Raw genomic sequence first — 19,322 nt, forward strand, 5'->3', positions numbered from 1 at the left:
CAATCAGAGAAGTGGGTTCTTAGTGTCTCTACAGATACACTGCTGATGTTGTCAACACTGTCCATTTTCCACGATTGAAAGTACCACTAAAAATAGCCTGTTCCTGGCTTCCAGCCCACGCTTCTTTCTGACCTGAGCACCTGACCCAGGTGGATTCTCAGAATGTAAGACAAAAGCTAACTTTAGACTGTAAAGGGCCCATCATTACTCTCAGAAATTCCCCTGAGCTGGATAACTTCAGAATCAAGTAAATAAACTTGTGAAATCATACCCATAAACAGTGACATTTCCATGCAACATAGTTTGGCCTCCAGAGCAACAGCGTACTTGTGAAAATGGCAGATAGGGACCATTTCCATTTTTTAACTTAAAATTAGGAAAATAAGCTCTTCCTCTTTGTAATAGGACGCAACTGTTACTCTTTGCCAAGTTCTATGGAAGTTTTGAAATGCCATGTTATACAAAGTAGGCATTGGCATTACAGCTTTACAGTTAGGCAAATCTGCAGCCAAGATGTACAATTGGATTTGGTTTTGCGCCACTGTGTGTGCTTTCAACATTGTTAAATGACATCCTACTATGCTAAAAGAGATACATCTTCATAAAAGTGAAATATATGTTTCTTTAATAGTTTTTTTTCCTGTAACCTCAGTTTTAGCAATTCTAGGAAATTTTTGATTGTGTCAGCATGCTGTCATGGTCCCTTATGCAATCACAGAAAGCCATTCAATTCCTCTGTGCTTAAAATACTTCTACCAGTAAAACTATTTCAGTATGAAGGTTTCTCTTTTTTTGTTTACGAATTTAATTACTCAGTAACTACAGCTATAATAGTTCAGAAACATGTGCTGCTATCACTTATTCTACTTCCCAATGAGAGTGATTATAATGGCAACGGGGACTTTTAAACTGTTAAAAAAAGACTTTTGAACTACACTAGATTTTTTAAACATTTCCTTGCAGTGTACTATCACAAAGCATAATATGATTCACTTGAGAATGAGTCAGAGAAAAAGAAATAAAGCAAACCAACTTAATTTTATGTACAAATTCTTTTCAATAAAATTTGAGAATTGCCCTATCTGCACATTCAGGCAAACACTAGAAATGCCTAATTCCACTGAAAATGTCATCTCCCAACCCACAAAGCAACAGCTTGAATGAGACATATAAGCTTTGCAATATGTCCAGCAGTCAAGTGGGGATCTGCTCATGGGGAAATTCACTTAGATTTGAAAGCTATTAATTGGTAACGGAAACAATGCAGCCTGAGTAGCAGTGGGTGGCCTTGGGCAAAACCAAATGTGATTTAAGCAAATGATGGCTATTTAAAACCCTTGTGGTCTTTGTATTCCAGGGAGGGTATGAAAGACAGGCGTAGCTTAGCTTACTGTACATTAAGGCCTAGATCCACCCCACCACTGCAATCTTTAGTATCCCAGCTTCAGTATTTTCTGTCCTTAGCCCTTGCAGCAGAATCCTTAGCTCAGCGTTAAGCACCTAGGCTTCCTACGTATTGTCCCCAGAGTTTGGTTCTCACCTCAGCAAGAAGCGGTTCAAGCTCCTGACTTTCAGAAGACTGTCCTAACTATCAGCAGGAAATAAAACATTAAAGATCAGCTTGGCCAAAGAGGGAGGGAAAGCATGGGTAAGTCAGATTTGGCACTCAGTCAGAAAAGGAGGAAAACAGTCTTTGCCTCGAGTCTTTATGCACTCCCCACCTAGTACCAATATGTAACTACGCAGAAGAAGGGAGAACGCAGCCCTGGCATGTATCCCTGTTGTCCCTAAGAGCAGAGGAGCCTAGGTGAGGCCCCTAGCCACCTTGCTCAAGTTTCTCTCTCACTTTCGCTGCCTGCAGAGCCCTAATTGCTCTCTACAAAGTGGAGCAGCTGCAGTAGGAACAAGTTGGACCTGCTTTGAGTGCGTGTGTTAGTCTCCTGTGGTCCTTTCCAACCTAAAATACTCTGTTTCTGACTGATAGTGCCTCTCCGCTTCAGACTTTTATCTGTTAGCCCAGACTTCATAACCTACAGGAAGTTGTAGTGTGTAAGGTGGGAGCTGGCATCTCCCCAGTCAATAAAGTCTAACCCAAAGCCTGTGACATCTTGGGAGAATGTTTCACTGGGCAGGAGGACTGGTCAGCAGTAGGGAACAGCTGCTCCTGCCACTAGTATACCGCAGGGAGATGGCCATACTACATTTCAGGTGTAAACACTGTGACTTGGAACCTCCTCAGTGAACGGGCTCCCTTTTGACACCTGATTGATAGAGATTGAGAACAGGAAAAGAGAACTGAGGGACAGAAAGTTGTCTCTGGGTTTCCGTCACTGAAATTTCTGTGACTTGAAATGGCTGGTTTCTATCAAAGGAATTTATGGGTTGGGTCAGACTCCATTTGCACGTCATTTTTGTGTCATAGAAGTAAGCCTGTTGTAACAATAGGGCCATGGAGAATTGTTCAGTATGATTCTGATTTTACAGCAACCGAATGAGATGGCATTGTTCGGCCCAAAGTACAGCATCATTCTAGGTCACGCTACAGCCTTTAGTGATGAACCAAGGGAGCTTTCAGCAATTCCTAGAAGGAGGGGAAAAAAAGACTCAGTGTTGGAGCATCTTTGAGGTTGATTTTGGAAGGTCCTCTGCTTAGAGATTGCCGTGTCTGTCAATTTTCTCTGAACCACTACAGGCACTGTTGCATGAAGAATGGAGCTGAGGTCCCTGTGAGGGGTGGTGAATGGACTGACACAGTTGCTCAGCAGTGAGCTTTTGGACTAGTGCACTGAGAAAGACAGCCAAAGGCTGAGCCTGCAGTGAGAGCCTCCCTATCCAGCACTAGCACTGTGGTGGTCTCACCAGGGAACAGGCAGTAGAGCTCCTGGAAAATGAGCATGCCTTGAGGGTATAAGATGTGCAGTTAGCCCTACCATCAGCTGGCTTTTTCTCAGCCTGGATAGTACAGTGTCAGTGCAATATAGGCAAAGGAGACTGAAGCTTCCATTTACCCCAGCAGCCACTCACAGTTATGGGAGGAAAGCTGAGTCACAGCTGCTGCTAGAGTGTTTGGCAGAGTGACAACTCTTCACACTACTGATTGTTAAGTCTCCCAAAGCGTGGTGTTTTCCCTTTCTTTCTCAAAATTGCTCTGTAGTATCGAAAGGCCAGTCACTAGCAAAATGCTCAGGGAGTGTAATTCAGATTGTTTTAGTTATGTGAATGGCGTTTTGAGCAGGTGGGGTTGAAGGAAACTCCTAGAAGTTAAACTTGGTTTCTGGGGTTTTTTTTTTTCCCCCTCTCCTTTTTTAACTCGGGCAGAATGGTTATCTCCACAGAGCCCAGCCCAGCCGGCTCCCAATGGCAATGCTGCCTGGGTCAATCCTTCAGTGACATAGACGAGCATAGCTTAGAGGTGATAGACAATAAAATGGCCAGCCCTCAGAAGGAGGCATTGCCAGGTGTCCCCCAAAGGGAAGAGCAGCCATTTGGGGGAAAACTGGTGTTGAACACCAGGTTTTGAGGATCAGAACTTTCTGCGTTGCTGAGCTGCGTATTAGTTGTTGAAATTTGTTTTGTGACTCCCATTCCACGTTCAGTTGCTTTAAATTCAGCTTTCTGGGGCAACAGAGCTGCAACACCCCTATTCTAAGAGCCGCACTTCCATTTCAGCCCTAGGTGCTTGCTGGTGCCACGCTCCGAGAAGCAGAAACCCTGCTTTACCACGCCACCTCCCACCCCAGCTCCGCGCCGGCAGTCTCGGCCCGCCAAGAAACGCGCCAGAGGCGGCCCCGTATTTTGAAACCCCCTTTTTCTAAAGGCGGGCGGAGGTTTTCCAGAGGAAACCCAGCAACTCAGCTCCTGCGGCGCCGCACGCTGCACCGCCCCGGCGGCGGGAGAGGAAGCTGGCGGGCAGGAGGCGGAGCGGGGGGCGGGCAGTCGCTCTCGTGCCTTTCGATTTCTCTGTGAGCGCTTCGAGGGAGGCGCTGGGGTGAGCCGCGATGCGCTTACTGGCCTCGCCGGGGGAGCTGCTGCTGCTGCTGCTGGGCTGCCTGCTAGGTGAGTCGTTATTGGGGCACGGTGCGGGGGGGGGGGGCTTTTTCCCTTACTCCCCCCACCAGCCCTTCACCCCTTCATTCGCTTCAGCCCGGCTCCCCGCAGCGCTGCCACCCCGGTTGAGGTGTCGAGGGCGGGCGTAGCCGGCGGAGCTGGACGCGCCGAGGCGGCTGGGGGTGCCGTCCCGCTCCTCCTCTCCCCAGGCCCCGGGCGGAGCTGGGCGGGGCGCGACCGTTAAGGGCCGCGGGGCGGGCGCGGTCAGGTCACCAAGCTTTGCCTCGGCCGGGGAGGGGGGAGGGGAGTGTCTGAGAGAAGATGCGTCCTGGCGCTTGGCCCCCCCCCGTACATCCTTACGGAGGCGTTGCCCTCGCTCCTGCTCCGAGCTGCACGCTTTATTTTCCAGCGTTGTGTTGGAGGAAGTTACGCATCAGGTTGCAGTCCTAACGCTTTGTTTCCTTTTTCTGTCATCCTCGATCGGAGGAGGCAAAAGCAGAGCCAACCCGGCCCTGTTTGACACTGGAATTTCTAGTACTCTTAAAAACATATTTGCACTGAGTTCCTGAGGTGGCCGGATGTTTAGGTTTTATTCTGAAAATACACTTGTCATCCCTATATCGGCTGGTAAACTGTAATTCCTGCGTTCTAGGGTACGGCCTCGGTGGCCTGAGTTAGCTTTGATAACTGAGGGAAGAGTGCATGTCTTGTATTGCAGGTTACTTCTTTCTCAAGGAAAAATCACTGAAGTCCTCAGTGATTTTAGATTTTTTCCCCCCCCCTTGGGCAGAAATAAATTACTAATCTTCAATCTGGTGAAATACTAAATGGGAGCCTTCCTAATCCAAATGCCACCTCTATGGCCTCAGGAGCAGAAAACTAGTGTAGGACTCGTAAGCACAAGAAATACGCAATCAAAATTCACTCTTTTTTAAAGTTAAAGACAGGTGTACAAAGTTTCTCATTGCTTCACCACTTGTCAGGGGTGGCTGCTGCTGACCAAGCAGCATGACTTGCTCTGTATATGTTTTCTTATCATTTCTCTAGACTAAGGGATTTCTCTGTGATTTTTTTGTTGCTTTGGGAGTTTCCTGGATGTGCCTAAAACAGGATGTATTGCATCCCCTTTTTTAAAAAGGCCAATATGTTCTTGCTTTTCCTAATGGTTTAAATCAGCAGTTAAACACACTACGAAGTCTTCAAAACAGCTCCCTGAGATTTTCTGCCATAGCATTCCAGAAGTTTTCAGCTTGCTTTGTTTAAATACCATTGAGAGAGCCTGTGGTGCAGCCGGAGCCGTAAGAACGCGTAGGACCAATGGAGAAGGACTCTGCAAGCCTGTAGGAATCGGTCTGCCCACAGTCAACTGTGGGATCTAAGCCTAAGCCACTAACTAGTTCCTGGTTTGTTTCATCTCATCTGTAGCAATTTTTCAGATAAAGTTCTAAATGAGTGTCAGTACTGCATGATTATTAATAGAGTATCCTTCTCATGAAGGCGTTTTGTAAAGTAAGTTGGCATGACACAGCCGCTCCGGACAGCTTTCTCCATGTGCTGTAGAGTTATATAGCAAAAAGCCAAAGTTGCATTCAGCTTTGGGACCCTAGAGATTGTATATGGAAAAAAAAGAGTAGTAAGCACTGCCCAGAACCTGTAGTTTGTTATAGGATCTCACAGAGAGATCTTTGCACGCTCTCCATACCCAGTGAATGAATGGTTTTCTGTGATACCAACAGGAGGATTGCAGTGCCACTCACACCAGTGGGGATGTTCAGCTGCACTGCAGATGGCAACAAAACTTCCTATGGCTTTAGCAGAGTTTGGACTTTGCCCCAAAAGCACAGGGGATGAGAGAAGTAAGCCAGATGAATGAACTATAGCGTGCAGATGCGTTCTGTTATCTGTAGTGATACTTTTTTGAGAGCCAGAAAGCTTTTTTGGTGTTCTAAGCATCAACTTGTTTCTAATCAGTGTTACTGCTTTTCTAATTCTCTTTTGTATTTTGCTGCGTTACTTAATGCTTAATTTCCCAATTCAACTTCTTTTACAAAAACTGAGGTTAAAGGGAGAAATCCTGGTTCACACAAGAGCAGAAGTTACCTTACACAGCGTTGATCACAGGTCACATTTCCTGCCTTCCTCTAACTGACCAACACAGAAAACGAACTTACCTTAAACGTTGGCTGGCTGTTTCTTCCTCTTTAAGCAGTTTGAGAGGTTTGGAGTTTTTTGGTTTTGTTTAAAAATTTCCTTCCTCTCTTCTGCCACAAGCATATGTTCTTTTCTACATTTTATTTGACTGCAGAAATATCAGGATTGCTTGATATTTTTTTCTTAGATCTTTCCATTTACTAAGAGAATGTCATGAGAACCATATCATGAGCTCTTGGGACAAACGGGTGGAAATCAGGACTCCTAACAAATGTTGTCTTCAGCTTGCTTTTAGACTATTTTTAGATCATTAGTTTACTAATAGAAATGTTAAATACAGAGGTTTAAAGAGGCTAACTGGAAAAATCTTTTCTAACTATCAAATGTCTGCTTCATATATCTGATATTCTAGTCCTGTTACCTTCCTCATGAATCCTCCTGAATAAACAGAGGAAGTTCTGGATTTCTAGCAAAAGAAAAACAAATGCAAAAATCCCGCACCCTCTGCCTAAAAGCTCGTAATAAATCATTGCCTCCAGAGCTGTGGCTATTATATCATAAAAAAGAAATATTTTGGGTGGGGGGGATTGGTAGTTAATGTTGCAAGAGGAACACAGAATGAAAAATCTTATTGGTAGCTTCTTGGCTTGATGTCATTAATGGTCTTAGTCATGAGAAAGTCAAGACCATTTCTGGGTTACTTGTACAGACGCCCTTGGTCCCGTGAGTTCACTGTGTGGGTAAGGGTGTTTGCCAAAAATAGTGATTTGACCATATGTGTGTGTATGTGTTTGTTTTTATTTTTAAGTGGCCTTCCTATGAGTTTACTGCCTCATGAGAGAGGTTCGAGTGTGTTCACTTGGTGGTGTGGCTGTAGGCCATTTAGCTGACATAGGGTTGGAAGAGACATAGATTATAGTTTGTACATTTAAGCTCGTGCTGCCATGAGGAAGGGAAACAGTTCCCTCTCTATGCCATACGTTTGTGCAGTTCTTCATGAACTGAACTACAAACATGATGTGGCCAAAAAATAACTTGGGCAAAGGGAAAAATGTTAATATTTAGGTAGGTCATTTTCTCAGTCCTATTGATCATATAGCTGCACAAGGAATGTGCTAGCATAGTGTAGGGAGTGCTGTGCAGATGTGGGGAGTAAGTGGCCAGAGGATGTGAACTGCTGTTTTTAGCAGTTAAGAGTAGATTTAAATGCAAGTCAACTCTGCGTCCCTAAGCAAAGCATAGAGATCAAGCATAATGAGTGCTCTAACTCTGAGGTAAATTTTCACAAGACACAGTGAACTTCTCTAATAGCTCACCTATGCCAACAGTGGGAATGCCCAGTTCTCCCTCCTCCCTCTCATGCTGCCACATGTTGGCCTCGGCATTCACTGAATTTACCTCATTGCCTTAGTGGCAATGTAACTTGGTAAAAAAGCGGAAAGGTAATGAATGGAGTTGGCTGAGTCCAGTAAGCTTGGCAAAGGGGCAGGACCCTGAGGCTGCATAAGGAAGGGACAGGAAAAGCAGGTAGAGGGGAGGGAGAGCAAGACCTCCCCTTCACTACCTAGTAGGTTCGGTTGTTTGTCTAACCGCTCTGAGCTAAGCACAGAGGGCCGGGGACACTTGGTTTTTAGAGCAGGAGTTCTCACGTTGCAGCCTCCCGCTATGTGGCGCCTGCAGAAGGGCCTCGCCAATTATGTTCGTGACCACAGAACCAGCTCAGTCCAGGTTGCCTCAAAGTAAAGGCAGTACGAGTCTGCTAGATAAATCTTGCTGAAGCAGGCGTTAATTAGGTTCTTCTAACTTTGTATGTGAAGGTTATGTCATATGACGACTACAGAACATACAAGTATGTTTTTATGTGCTCTTTTTCCACTGATGTCCCATATAGTCCCTCTCACAGGAAAAAAAGGCTTAAGAAGCACAGGTTTGCAGTAACCTCTCCTATGTGTGGTGCATTCCCTGGAGTACTGCTGTGTTACTGGACTTATATTTGACTTCCACAGGATAGATGAAGTTTCCCTGCTCCAGAAAAGCACATGAGAAAGACTTTCATAAGACAGAGATCACTCTTTCTTTAGCTCCTAGAGAAGGTCTTGCACATCTATACTTTTTATAATAAAAAGATTAAATCAATAATTAGAATTGTGATGGAACAATGATTAATAAAGTCATAATGCTGCTCAGAGATAATTTCTGGGAACTGAGGTAGGTGTGAGGTAGAAGGACTGTATAAAGTTAGAAGCCTTGGGTTGTAAGGCTGCATTGTTATCCTAGCAATAGGGATGATGGAGTTGAATTCAGGTGTGTGCTAGAATGGTAGTAAGAAGCAGCATGACCAACCCCATGTTCTTTGGTTAGCAGAAATGAAGCACTCTACTTAATCCAGGGTGATGGTTAGAACTGGGAGTGGCTGAAGTTTGCTAACAACGCTGTGTTTCATAAATTTCTGCTTGCTGTTCTTAGGGTGCAGTGTTACCAGTATGGCAGAGGTGTGAATACTAGTTTGACCAATACGTTAACCACTGTACTGTGTACATGAAAGAGGGAGATGTTATGCTGGTTAAAATCAGTAACCTTGTTAAGCCGTTTCTCTTGCTATTGAATTTGGAGTGGCTGTGATGACACTGCACCCATACCCTGATCCTAGGGTATGAGCAGGCAGACTGTCCAGGTGTTGAATATTTTTGTTGATATGTTTGTTTAATATTAAATGAATAGGTTTATCTAGAAATAACTTGAAGTAAAGCTTGAGCGAAAAGAAGAACCCCAATCAGGAAGTTGCCTCAGTAATAAGAACCCACAAATCTATTCACACGCACAGAGAAGAGAGTATTCTTTCCAACCTGGAAATATAACCTAGTGGGTACTTCTAGCATAAAGTTTATTCAGAATTATCTCCTCAGAGTTGCTTTTACATCTTGGGGAACAAGAGCCAAAGTATTAAAGATTAAGAACACTTACCTGAGCCGCACAGTCGGAATCCAAGTTGAGATGTACACAGTACTGGGCTCAGAGCACCTGTTTCAGGTCTTTGACAAAACAGGCATGAGCTGCAAAATTTTGGATCGAATAGGTTCTGTCATTAACTTAAAAGTGATTAGTCATCCAGTGGTCATGGTAAATAGTGGGAAGAATAAGACTGGCTAAGTAATCAGAGGACAAGGGGAGAGGAAGAGGTGTGGGCAAGAAATAGAGCGGACAGAGCTGGAGAGATCTGTGGGATTCAGCAAATGGAAAAGAAATGTGAGTACAGGGGAGAGGAGGAATTTTCCATACTGAAAATTCTTGCTATTTTCCAAAGATGGAAAAAAATTAAAAAAAATCTGTGGAGCTAAACTCACAAAAGTTGTCAGAGATTCTCATCTCCCCCTCGATTCAAAAACCTTAAACTGTGAACGAGAATAGCCTGCCCAAGTTGGTGCCTGACTCTGGTGGCACCAGTTTTTCTGAGGAGCAGAATTTTTGGTCCTCTGTTCTCCCCGCTCCTCAAGCTCTTTCCCTAGTAATGTCCAGGACTGCCTAGTCTTTGTCAGCACCAAGCTTTTCTGCATCTTGCTTGTACCTAAGCTCTCCAGGGATCCCCCAAAAAGTCCCTCTGTGAGTCACGTACTGAGGCTTCATTAGCCCTACCATAGGCTCCCCAGGTGTGCGGTGGTGGGTGTGCTTTCTTCCTCCTTTCCAAACTGTGGCACTATGCACAGAGAACTGTAACGCAGCTGGGCCCAAGAGGGTTTGTGAGGGGGCTGTGTCTCTACCTAGTGGTCAGGACACTAGTGGGAAGATTTTAGGCTCTTCTCCAGTTGAGCACACATTTTATCTGTTTACTGTAGGAAAATGTCCTGAGTATATGGTTTGATGGGTGAATTACTGGAGAAAAGGGAGGCAGCATCTCCTTCTCTGACAGCATTTTGGAGAGCTGTGCTTCCATCCTGGGAAGGTTTAGAGCTGTGAATCCAGAGTGAGGAGAGGCAGGAGCCCTCAGTGAAGTGTATAAACACAATGGGTTGGACTTAAGACACAGCTCAGTCCTTATCATTTCCTGGTGCCTACTTTACCTAGTGTGCTCTAGGTTGTGGGTGCAGTCATTTCAATCGGAACTAGGCCTGTATTTCTAATCAAAGGGACAGTCTTATCCCTTTCTTTCCTCTGCTCACTAGTTTCTGCTCCAGCCCATGACTAGCACTGATGTTCCTGCAGTCCCAAAGCGAGTCGAATCTAGGAATTCTAATCCATTTGTTGCTTTTTTGGTCAAGTTAACTTTCAGCCAGGTTATATCCCTAATTGTGCTCTCTGCTTGGCTGTGTTGTTGCCAATGATTGGGTAAGGGAGGTGGTGGGGAAGACGCAAAAGCAAGGGAGAAGTAGGAGCAGGCAAGCCACTCCCACCTTTTTAGTCAGCAGTGTCATTTTAAAATGACAGGGAAGGGCCAAGGGCCCAAGCTTGTTGTGGATACCCCCCCTTAGGACCCGCCTGTGTTGATGCGTAGAGCTCTGTGGTTGCAGGCAGCCCTATATTGTCCAGAGACAGCAACGCCCACCTCTGTGAACTTGCTGCAGGAAATAAGCTAAAAAGTCTGCTTTTAGTATTGTATGCAAGAGTTGCAGAGCAGGAGTCCTCATCCAGTCCCTCCTTTACAAATCTGATTTGCTGTTTCAGTAGCCTGAAACTCTGGATACAGCTTATTGTCTTCTGCATTCTTTCTGTGCCTGACTGGAGATTTTTGCCTTTGATTTTTATACTGTGGATCTAAGAGCTTTCTTACAGGAGGTTGGGATATGAGCCCTGTTTGTGGCCTTTGGGTGAATAGGAGGACTGAGGTGAATACCTTGATGGATCTTCTGAACTGGACATTTATTCCAGGGTTGTCTGCAACTTAGGGTTCTGGTCCTTAGGATGGAGTGTTAAGTCTGCTGCTCGCAGTAGCCGGGGGAACTCACAGTTAAAAAAACTAATAAAAAGGGATAGTTGGGAAATTAAATAAATTAAAAGTCACCTATTTAAAAAGTACAACTCCAGAGGCAGGCAGTTCCTTGCCATAAGCTAATCAGTAAGGATTTTGCCACCCAGCTTCAGCAGGTGGGATGTTAGCATCTTAATGATAATATGGGAGCCTAACTGAAGCATGTATAGACCTAATATATGCATTTCAAACAGCTACTTGATACCAAAACCAATTATAGTGATGACACTAAAAAAAAGGAGTTAGTTATTCCTGAAAATTGATGTAAGCTAATCCTTACATCAGTTCCAAGAAAAATGTTCAGGTAAATAGTACAGCTCAGGGACAGTACACTGGGTTGTATGCGTGCCATATGTTACAATGAGAATGAAGGACTTGCCTTGTCTTGAAAAGGCTGCAATCTAACTTGCATGTTCAGAGAAATGATTCAGTTAGCATAGAGTTCCAGGTTATGTGCGTTAGCTGAGCTCTCGTCAAACATGAGATAATCTGAAATGTTTTAATTTTCGTATATTGCGCACCAGGCTAAAACTCATGGCCTTCTGTTTGCTGCAGGCCGATTCCATACACACATGCAGTTACCATGGTTCAGATGATGTGTATGTGGTAGGTGGAATGCCTGACTGTGGATCTGAGTCCTGGGCAGGACAAGGCAGCTGTGAGGCAAAGGTATCTGGCAGCTGGAAGAGCAGAATAGAAGATGTAGGCAGAATAAGTTTATGGGGTTGTAGAAGAGCCTTGGCTTGCACAATGCCAGTTTCTCTTCTTTATGAATAATGCTATTGTTATGCTGTTTGTTTTGAGGGATAGAACGCAAACATGTGGTATGAGAAGGAATTTGAAATGGGTTTGAAGGAGGTAAGAGAGGGTAGGAGTCTGACAGTTTCTGTAGAGGCTACTGGAGGCCATAGCACAGCACTGAATTGTTGTGTGTGCTTTACTTTGGGATGATAAGATACGATAAGGAGAGAGAAAGAAAGCAGAGAAGAACCATTGTGATTTGGAGCCTTCCAAACAGGGAATGTAAGAGAAAGCGTTTGGCTGTTCCTTGTCCTGGTTTGCCCACAGTAGAGATGTTAACTAGAGTGGAGTGGGAAATCCATTGCCTTGTAAAATGAAGTAGAAAGGAGGAAGATTTCTGTGAAAATTTAAAAAAAAATATTTGATGCCATATCCTTTCTTTAGAAGCTCAAAAAGTTGTTGTGGAGACCTTACAGAACATTCCCGTATGACATGTAATTTCTTTGTAAAAAGGAAGCTGATGGGAGTGAGTGGTAAGTTTCTTTACGTTTTTACTAGAGCAGGGAAGTAAGGGTGTCTGATGACTGGTTTTGGACAGGAGGGGAAGAAGGTCCTCCTGAAGGGATAATCTCTCCCCTAGCTCACTCCTGGGAGTCCCAGGTGTCCTTGTGTGCAGGAACCCTTCAGCTTCTTGCTGCAGAGCCTTTGGGTTTCACCAGCCAGAAAGAAGAGAGTGCGCCGAAGAGAGCAGTACTGCCCTGTGCCAAGCAAAAGCTGTGCAGAGGGAATGTGTTATCTCTTTCCTTTCAGGTCTGCCTTCCTCCAGTCCCGTTTCTGGGCTTGAAGGAGAAATAACCCTCATAACCCCGAGGAGCTCTTGCAACTAATTGAAAGGCAGCAAAGACATTGACCATTTGCATGTATCAACACCTAGGCTTACTAGGAGTTGGCTGAGCTGTGGTAGCTGTCCTTGCTTGTGTTCTCAGCTCTGAGCAAGCGGCTGCTTTCCTCCCAGGAGGGAGGCGCGTTACCTTGCTCTTGCCGATAGTCTGTGTCTGCGAGCCGAAGTTACCGAGAGGTGGAATTTCCCAGTGGGTAGAGCAGGAGTTTCTGCTCAACACTAGGAATGCTGTAGGTCCCTGGGCAGTGAGAGACGACTTCTTCGGGGAAATGTGCTCATAGAAATTGTCATTATGAAACAAAAGTCCCTGATAAGACTCCAAACTTCCTCAGATCCAAACAAAATCCTACCTTCCTGTGATCCCCAAAAACAAATATTGGAGTCCTGGCTTCTCTTCTCTTCTGGGAATTGATGACTGATGTGGATGGATAGAGATACTCATTTTGGAGCAGCAGAAGCAAGTGAGATGTGTGAATGGGACAGAGGATAAAGAAAGGCAGATTGTGTTGGAATGATGCGATAGCCAAGCCCTGTCTACTTATCCAGTCCTTGTGCTTGGAAAAGGCCACAGCATAAGTAAAGTGCAGAGAACAAGGACTGGAGACTTTAGCAGAGCGAGAAAAATACGTTCATGCATAAATTACAAACTGGTTAGTCCTGTGTGTGAAGTTCTCTACTCAAGCACCAGGAATGATGTCTGCTTTTTCTCATTTCTTATCTTCTACTTCCTGCCTGAGAAAGTCTTTGTTTCTGGGATGTGACACTCAGCAGAAGAGCAGGACACGTGGTACATTGGTGAGCGTTGTCTTTTGCCGATTGGGAAGCTCATGCAGCTTCGTGACTGGCCTGGTTGGCCTGCCACCTGCTTTCATATGGAAAGACAGGACGTGCGATGTGATCGGCCATGGTTTGTTTTCTGGACTCATACAGCGAGGGGAGGTGAATTGTGGTTTTGATGTGGTAAAGCTGTTGTATCTTCATGGATTTATGAATGGAAGTGGGTTCTTATGCTGTGATGACATGAGAAGCAAGGGAAGCACAGAATAATATAAAGATCACTAGGTTGTTGAGTTAATGTTATCTAAGAGTCAAAACAAGACCAAAAAAAAAGGAAGTAGCTGTCGCTTGGGAACAGTTGGCTTATGGAATTCAAGAGAAGGCCATGGGCAGGAGCAGATGGCCTAATTTAGATGAGCAGAGGGCAAGTGTTTAATTTAGGATGGGGAGAAGATCAGGACAGTGATTCTAGCTGGTGTCATAGCAACCCAGAGGTAGAAATGGGACTGCTTTGTAATGCCTGTTGCATGCTTGTGTACACAGGCTGGGTTTGCATACTTATACTTAGCTGACACATGCTTGACATTGTAACAACCGTGATGCGCTTTAAACCTAGCTTTGAATGTATTTAGTACTGCGTACAGCACTGGTCAAACAATAACTTAGAAAACAATCGGTAAAATAACTTTTTTTTTTTTTTCCTCCCCATAGTACACATCCGCTGTGAGGAAGTGTTTGGCATCTTGGGAGAAAATTTTACTTTTCCAGTAAAAATCGACAAAAAACTAATGGAAATTACTTGGAAGAAAAACAAAGATAAAGTTGCTGAATCGGATCAAGGCCAAACAGAGTATTTTCCTTCTTTCCAGAACAGAGTATTACTTAACGAGGAGACTGGCAGCTTGACCATATTTAACTTGGAGAAGAAAGATGCTGCCACATATGCATTAGAGTACTTGCCTTCTGATGAAAAAACTCTCATCTTAACCTTTATACTTACTGTCTTAGGTAAGTAGTGGATGAACTGCATAAAGAGTCTGCACAACTTTTTTCCCTTTAAGAAGACAAGAAGGAGAACTAGTTATTTATCAGGGGGGCAAATAGAGGGGAGACTCTGTTATTTGACTCGGCCATTGAGGTGCTTAGTCACTTTACAATTTTTTCAAAGGTGGCATCTAATTCATCTAAGCAAGCTGACTCAGTTACCTCAGGCAGTATGCCTCTGTTGTTAAAGGTGCTCCTGCAAGCCTGTTATATGTGCTGGCATATCTGTACAACATGGCATTATCCTGTGCAGGTTTAGGCAGCTCCACTGGTCATCTCTAGGAAATATATATGGCCAACACTTGTATTAGTGCTGCTTGAAATCAGCCATGAAGTATCTCAAACTAGACACTGAAGAACCGCAAGAGAGACCACTTCTAGAAATGTAGTTGTTTTATCTGTGTCTTATAGTGAAGTTACATAAAGTATACTTGAGCATTCTCTTTCTCTGACACGCATGTGCACACGCACACCCCTACCTTGCACTTTTGTCTATGCGGTCTCCTGCTGTTTATGTTGCTCTGATCGCATGCTAAAATGCAAGGCAGTATGTAACCAAACTAATATAGAATGTTTTCTCTCCTTTCAGATCCCCCTTCTGCACCTACAATAAGTTGCAACATCAGTGGTGACGACCTTGTGTTAAAATGTGGAACAGATTTCAAGGAACCTCTGACTTATAGTTGGAAGTTCAGTAGCATAGCAGACTATAAGCAGCACCAAGATGTTGTCATCCTTAACAAGTGGAAAGTTGATGCTTCAGAGAAAGTGGCATGTTTCATTAAAGTCTCTCAAACAGAAAAGAGCTCTGAATTCTCTTTGGCTGAATGCTTCCCAGGTAATAAAGATAATGGGTCAGGTGATAATGCGCAAGTCTGAGGGGCTGGTTTGAGAAGCAGAATGGCTTTTGCCTGTAAGGCTTCCGGTGACTTCTCGAGAAGTTGAATTTAAAGAGTAAAAATAATTGGAAGCCTTTTATCTGATAAAAATACGTTTAAGGTTGGTGAAAGGTACTATATTGACAGTTTGAACTCTTTGGAAAGACCCTTTTGCAAGGGTGTCAACAGAATAAGGCTATCGGCTGTGACTTTAAATGAGTGATAAAGAGAGAGAGGCCTAGAGAGAGGAGGAGCATGTTTTCTGTGCACTTAGCAGATCTCTCTTCTGAATCTTCTGGCCTTCGCATAGTGTCATTAACGTTAGTGACTGTGGTGCTTTTTGTACTGCTTTCCATGAACTGGAATGAAACTACTCAGTCATTTCAAGTGAGTCATCAAATAGCCATCAGATAAAGTCACTTCTCATCTGGTACGTATATGAGTTGATGCTTTAGAGCATGCTGCTTTTTCTCCTTCACAGTTGGAAAGAGAAAGAATTTTTCCTGGTCTTGGTTATTACTTCAGGCCAATCTCAACGCAGCTTGAAGTACACTTGAGGCTTGCATTTTTTTCAATAGGATGAGAACACATGTTTGGAACTGTCTGGTTTGTGGGGTGTGTAAGGCAGTCCCTAACTGATAGAATTTTCCACTTCGGCGCAAAAGCAATTTTCATGGTTTTTCAATATAGGATTCTTCCTTCTTCACCAGGAGCATGTGCTAGAGACCAGTTAGAAATGAGAGATTTGCTGAACTGTCAGTTGGCTGAGATGTCACTTGGCCCTTCCTAGGTCAAAAAAAGGAAACCCCATTGCTTTTCAAGAAGTAATATGTCTTCATTGAGCTTAGTTATCACATGACTTTCCTGGAGCTCACCTAAGACTGCAATAATAACTGATTCTGCTGCTTGCATTTCTTGAGGTTACTTTTGTTTTGTTTAAACAAATACCTAGACAACATACACAGGGCTATATTTCTAGTGAAGTTGTGTCTATCACATAAAAATACTGCTTCTTAGCTAATCAATTATTATTTTACTTTTTAAAGGGGACACATATCACAAAAGAAGGAGAGATGGTCTTATTGTGGCTTTTGTTGTCTTGCCAATTGCAGTTGCGGTAATATCAGTGTTCTTGTACAAAAGAGGTATGTATAGCACTTCCTAACAGAGATAAACGTGCTTTGATATTGTGCTAGTCTGAGGTTCTGTAGAATGAATAAAAGTGCCTGGACATGGATGTATTGTAATTCCATTAGTAGAAGCCAGTACAACTTACATTCAGACTTTGGGCTCTGTGAATTGGGAAACACTGAAGCGCATATTTGCAAATTTCTCCCTCAGAGTGCGTGTTTTGTTTACTCTGTGTTTCCACTTACCACATAAGTGCATCATGAAGCTGCCCTCAAGATCAGATTTACTGTTGGAACGGGCTCTTATCAGAGCATGTTGAATGCCTTGTACCGAGTGTAGTCTGACAGTTTAGTGTGCTCCCCTGATAGAGAGGGACTTCTGTGCCTCATGCCAGTTTATACATACGGAGTTCTGGATTTTTTTCCTGATCCATCCCTACACTGAATTTGACTATCTTTAAATAAAAGAGCAGAAGATTTTTTTTTTCCTATGTCCAATCAGGATTTCCCTTATTGCTTGTAACCAATGCCTTGTGTCCTTTGCTGTGCACCTCTGAGAGGAGTCTCCTTCGTCTGCTCTATAAGTTAGCTGAAGATTGCAATTAAGAGGTCCCCTTAGCCTTCTTTTTCCTAGGCTGAACAAACCTAGTTCTCTCGGCCTCTCCTTGTACAGCTCCAGTCCCCTCACCGTCTTGCCGGACCTTTGGTGGACTTGCTTCAGTATGTCAATGTTTTCCATGTACTAGGGAATCCAGAATTAGACACAGTACTCCAGATGTGGTCTCACAAACGCTGAGCAGAGGGGAAGAATAACTTCTGTTGACATGCTGGCTACGCTCTTGCTAAGACAGCCCAAAATATGGTTGACATTCTTAGTTAGCAACGTGCCCTTGCAGCAAATGTTCAAATCCTCATCCCCAAGGACTCCTAGATCCTTTGCAGCTGAGCTGCTTTCTAGCTGGTCAGTGCTCCGCCTGTGCTGCTACGCGAGGTTATTACAACAGGTGCAGGACTTCACATGATGTTCAAACAAAGGCAAATGTATTTTCTACTAGCCCATTCTTCCAGGTTATTGAAGTCGCTCTGAATGGCAACCATGCCCTCTAGCATATCCCTTACCCACACCAGCTGTTGTCATCTGCAGACTCACTGAGGATGCCTTCTGTGCCCTTGTCCAGGTTGTTGATGTTAAACAGTATTGTGCCTAGTTTCAACCCCTGAGGAATGTCACTCATAATTGGCCATGAGTTTGAAACAGCCCAACTGTTTCCCTTGAAACAATGAAGACTGGACCGTGCTACTCCTGACCATGATAGGAAATACACTTGTTATACATCAGTAGGGTAAATGCTACATGGATATAATCAAACAGAAGATGTGATTTGCTGATGTAAGTACAAGACTGCGAGTCAAGACCTTCTGAGCTCTGCTTTAGATTTGCTTCGATGTGTTCTAATGTCTTGTTGTTGCAGGAGGTCCCTTCCATCGATCCTACGCTGATTTAATATTTTTGAAGTATATTCGTCGTTTGTAAACATTAATAATTTGACCATGTAATTGACAGATTACTTGTTGCTTTGAAGCTTTTGGCATTAACTACTCAAAAAGAATAAAATTTTCTTTTAAAAGAAAATTCTTTTAAAAAAATACACGCATAGTGTAGCTAGATCCTGGCTTAGATTTAGGGTTGTTGTAAGTCATACAGAATTAAATGTGTCCTTGGTTTTCTGGAGACTCGTTTGGACTTACATTCTCAGAAATCACTTGTAAATTTGCCCGCATCAAAGCGAGTGCTTGGGGATGGAAGTGATCAAAATGAGATTTGATCCAAGGAAAGTTTTGACGATTACAATTCTTTGTCTCTGTTTTGCCTTCAGAAAAAAATAGGTATAATACTTTCCTTCCAGAGAGAAAATCAGGAAGGATTCATAAATAAGTGTTAAAGGAAGCACGTGGGAGATGAAAGTATTTTGATCAATGCCACTTGCATTTAGGAGCTTGTAAGGACAAGCGTAACTTTGGGCTGTTTAAATATCTTCTAACAACAGGGCTATGCTCCTGGAATCCCTTGTTGCCACGCTCCATAATTAAAGTAATGTATGGCTTATTCACTGTTTTCCTCATCTCCTTAGGTCAGGAGAAATTTGCCGTTTCTTGGAGGGCTAGGCACTTTGGGTCTCATTTGATAATGCAGATCATGAAAGAGTTGTGAACTGGGCTTCAGGTCAAGAGACAGTGTGTCTCTACTGGAGCCAGAGAGATTATGATGGACCCAGCTGGGTTTTTAGACTTTCTAAGGTGGAACATTGTTCTGAACAGATATCAGAATTATTCCCGCTTCATTAGTAGTGAGATTCTTCATCCTTCATTTTCTTTACGTGCTAGGCTTATGCCCTCTTGGCACTTACACCATATTTCCCAGACACTGCTTTGGATTAGAAACTAAAATGTCCTGTTTGGTCCTCAGGCCAATTACATTGCTGAGAAGTTCTCAGCTAGCCCATTGTAAATGGAATGGAGGGAGAATTTTCTTTCTCTGGATGATAACATCTGCCTGGTATAACGGTGGCAAGTAGCATGGAAGACCAAAGTCCTAATAAGCTGCTCTTAGAGGTTGTGAAGAATGTTCTCTTACTGTTAAAATGGGCTGGATCATTGGCTCTCATGGAGACACAATCATATTTGGAAAA

At 43.7% G+C, this 19,322-nt stretch overlaps 1 protein-coding gene across 3 annotated transcripts in view; it reads left to right on the forward strand.

Annotated features, from left to right (window-relative positions):
* Positions 1-3,417: 3,417 nt before the first annotated feature.
* CD58 (CD58 molecule) overlaps positions 3,418-19,322 on the forward strand; it is a 28,340-nt gene continuing 12,435 nt past the window's right edge. For 2 of the 3 annotated variants that reach the window (XM_068958220.1, XM_068958224.1), the window contains exons 1-4: positions 3,897-4,056; positions 14,292-14,588; positions 15,214-15,462; positions 16,549-16,647. In XM_068958220.1, the coding sequence (XP_068814321.1) occupies positions 3,999-4,056; positions 14,292-14,588; positions 15,214-15,462; positions 16,549-16,647 (703 nt within the window). In that variant the 5' untranslated portion in view covers positions 3,897-3,998. Of the gene's footprint in view, positions 4,057-14,291; positions 14,589-15,213; positions 15,463-16,548; positions 16,648-19,322 lie in introns of all 3 variants that reach the window. The other variant, XM_068958210.1, reaches the window with a different exon arrangement.

The sequence above is a fragment of the Struthio camelus genome, chromosome 1, assembly GCF_040807025.1.
Source record: "Struthio camelus isolate bStrCam1 chromosome 1, bStrCam1.hap1, whole genome shotgun sequence".
NCBI classification, from domain to species: domain Eukaryota; kingdom Metazoa; phylum Chordata; class Aves; order Struthioniformes; family Struthionidae; genus Struthio; species Struthio camelus.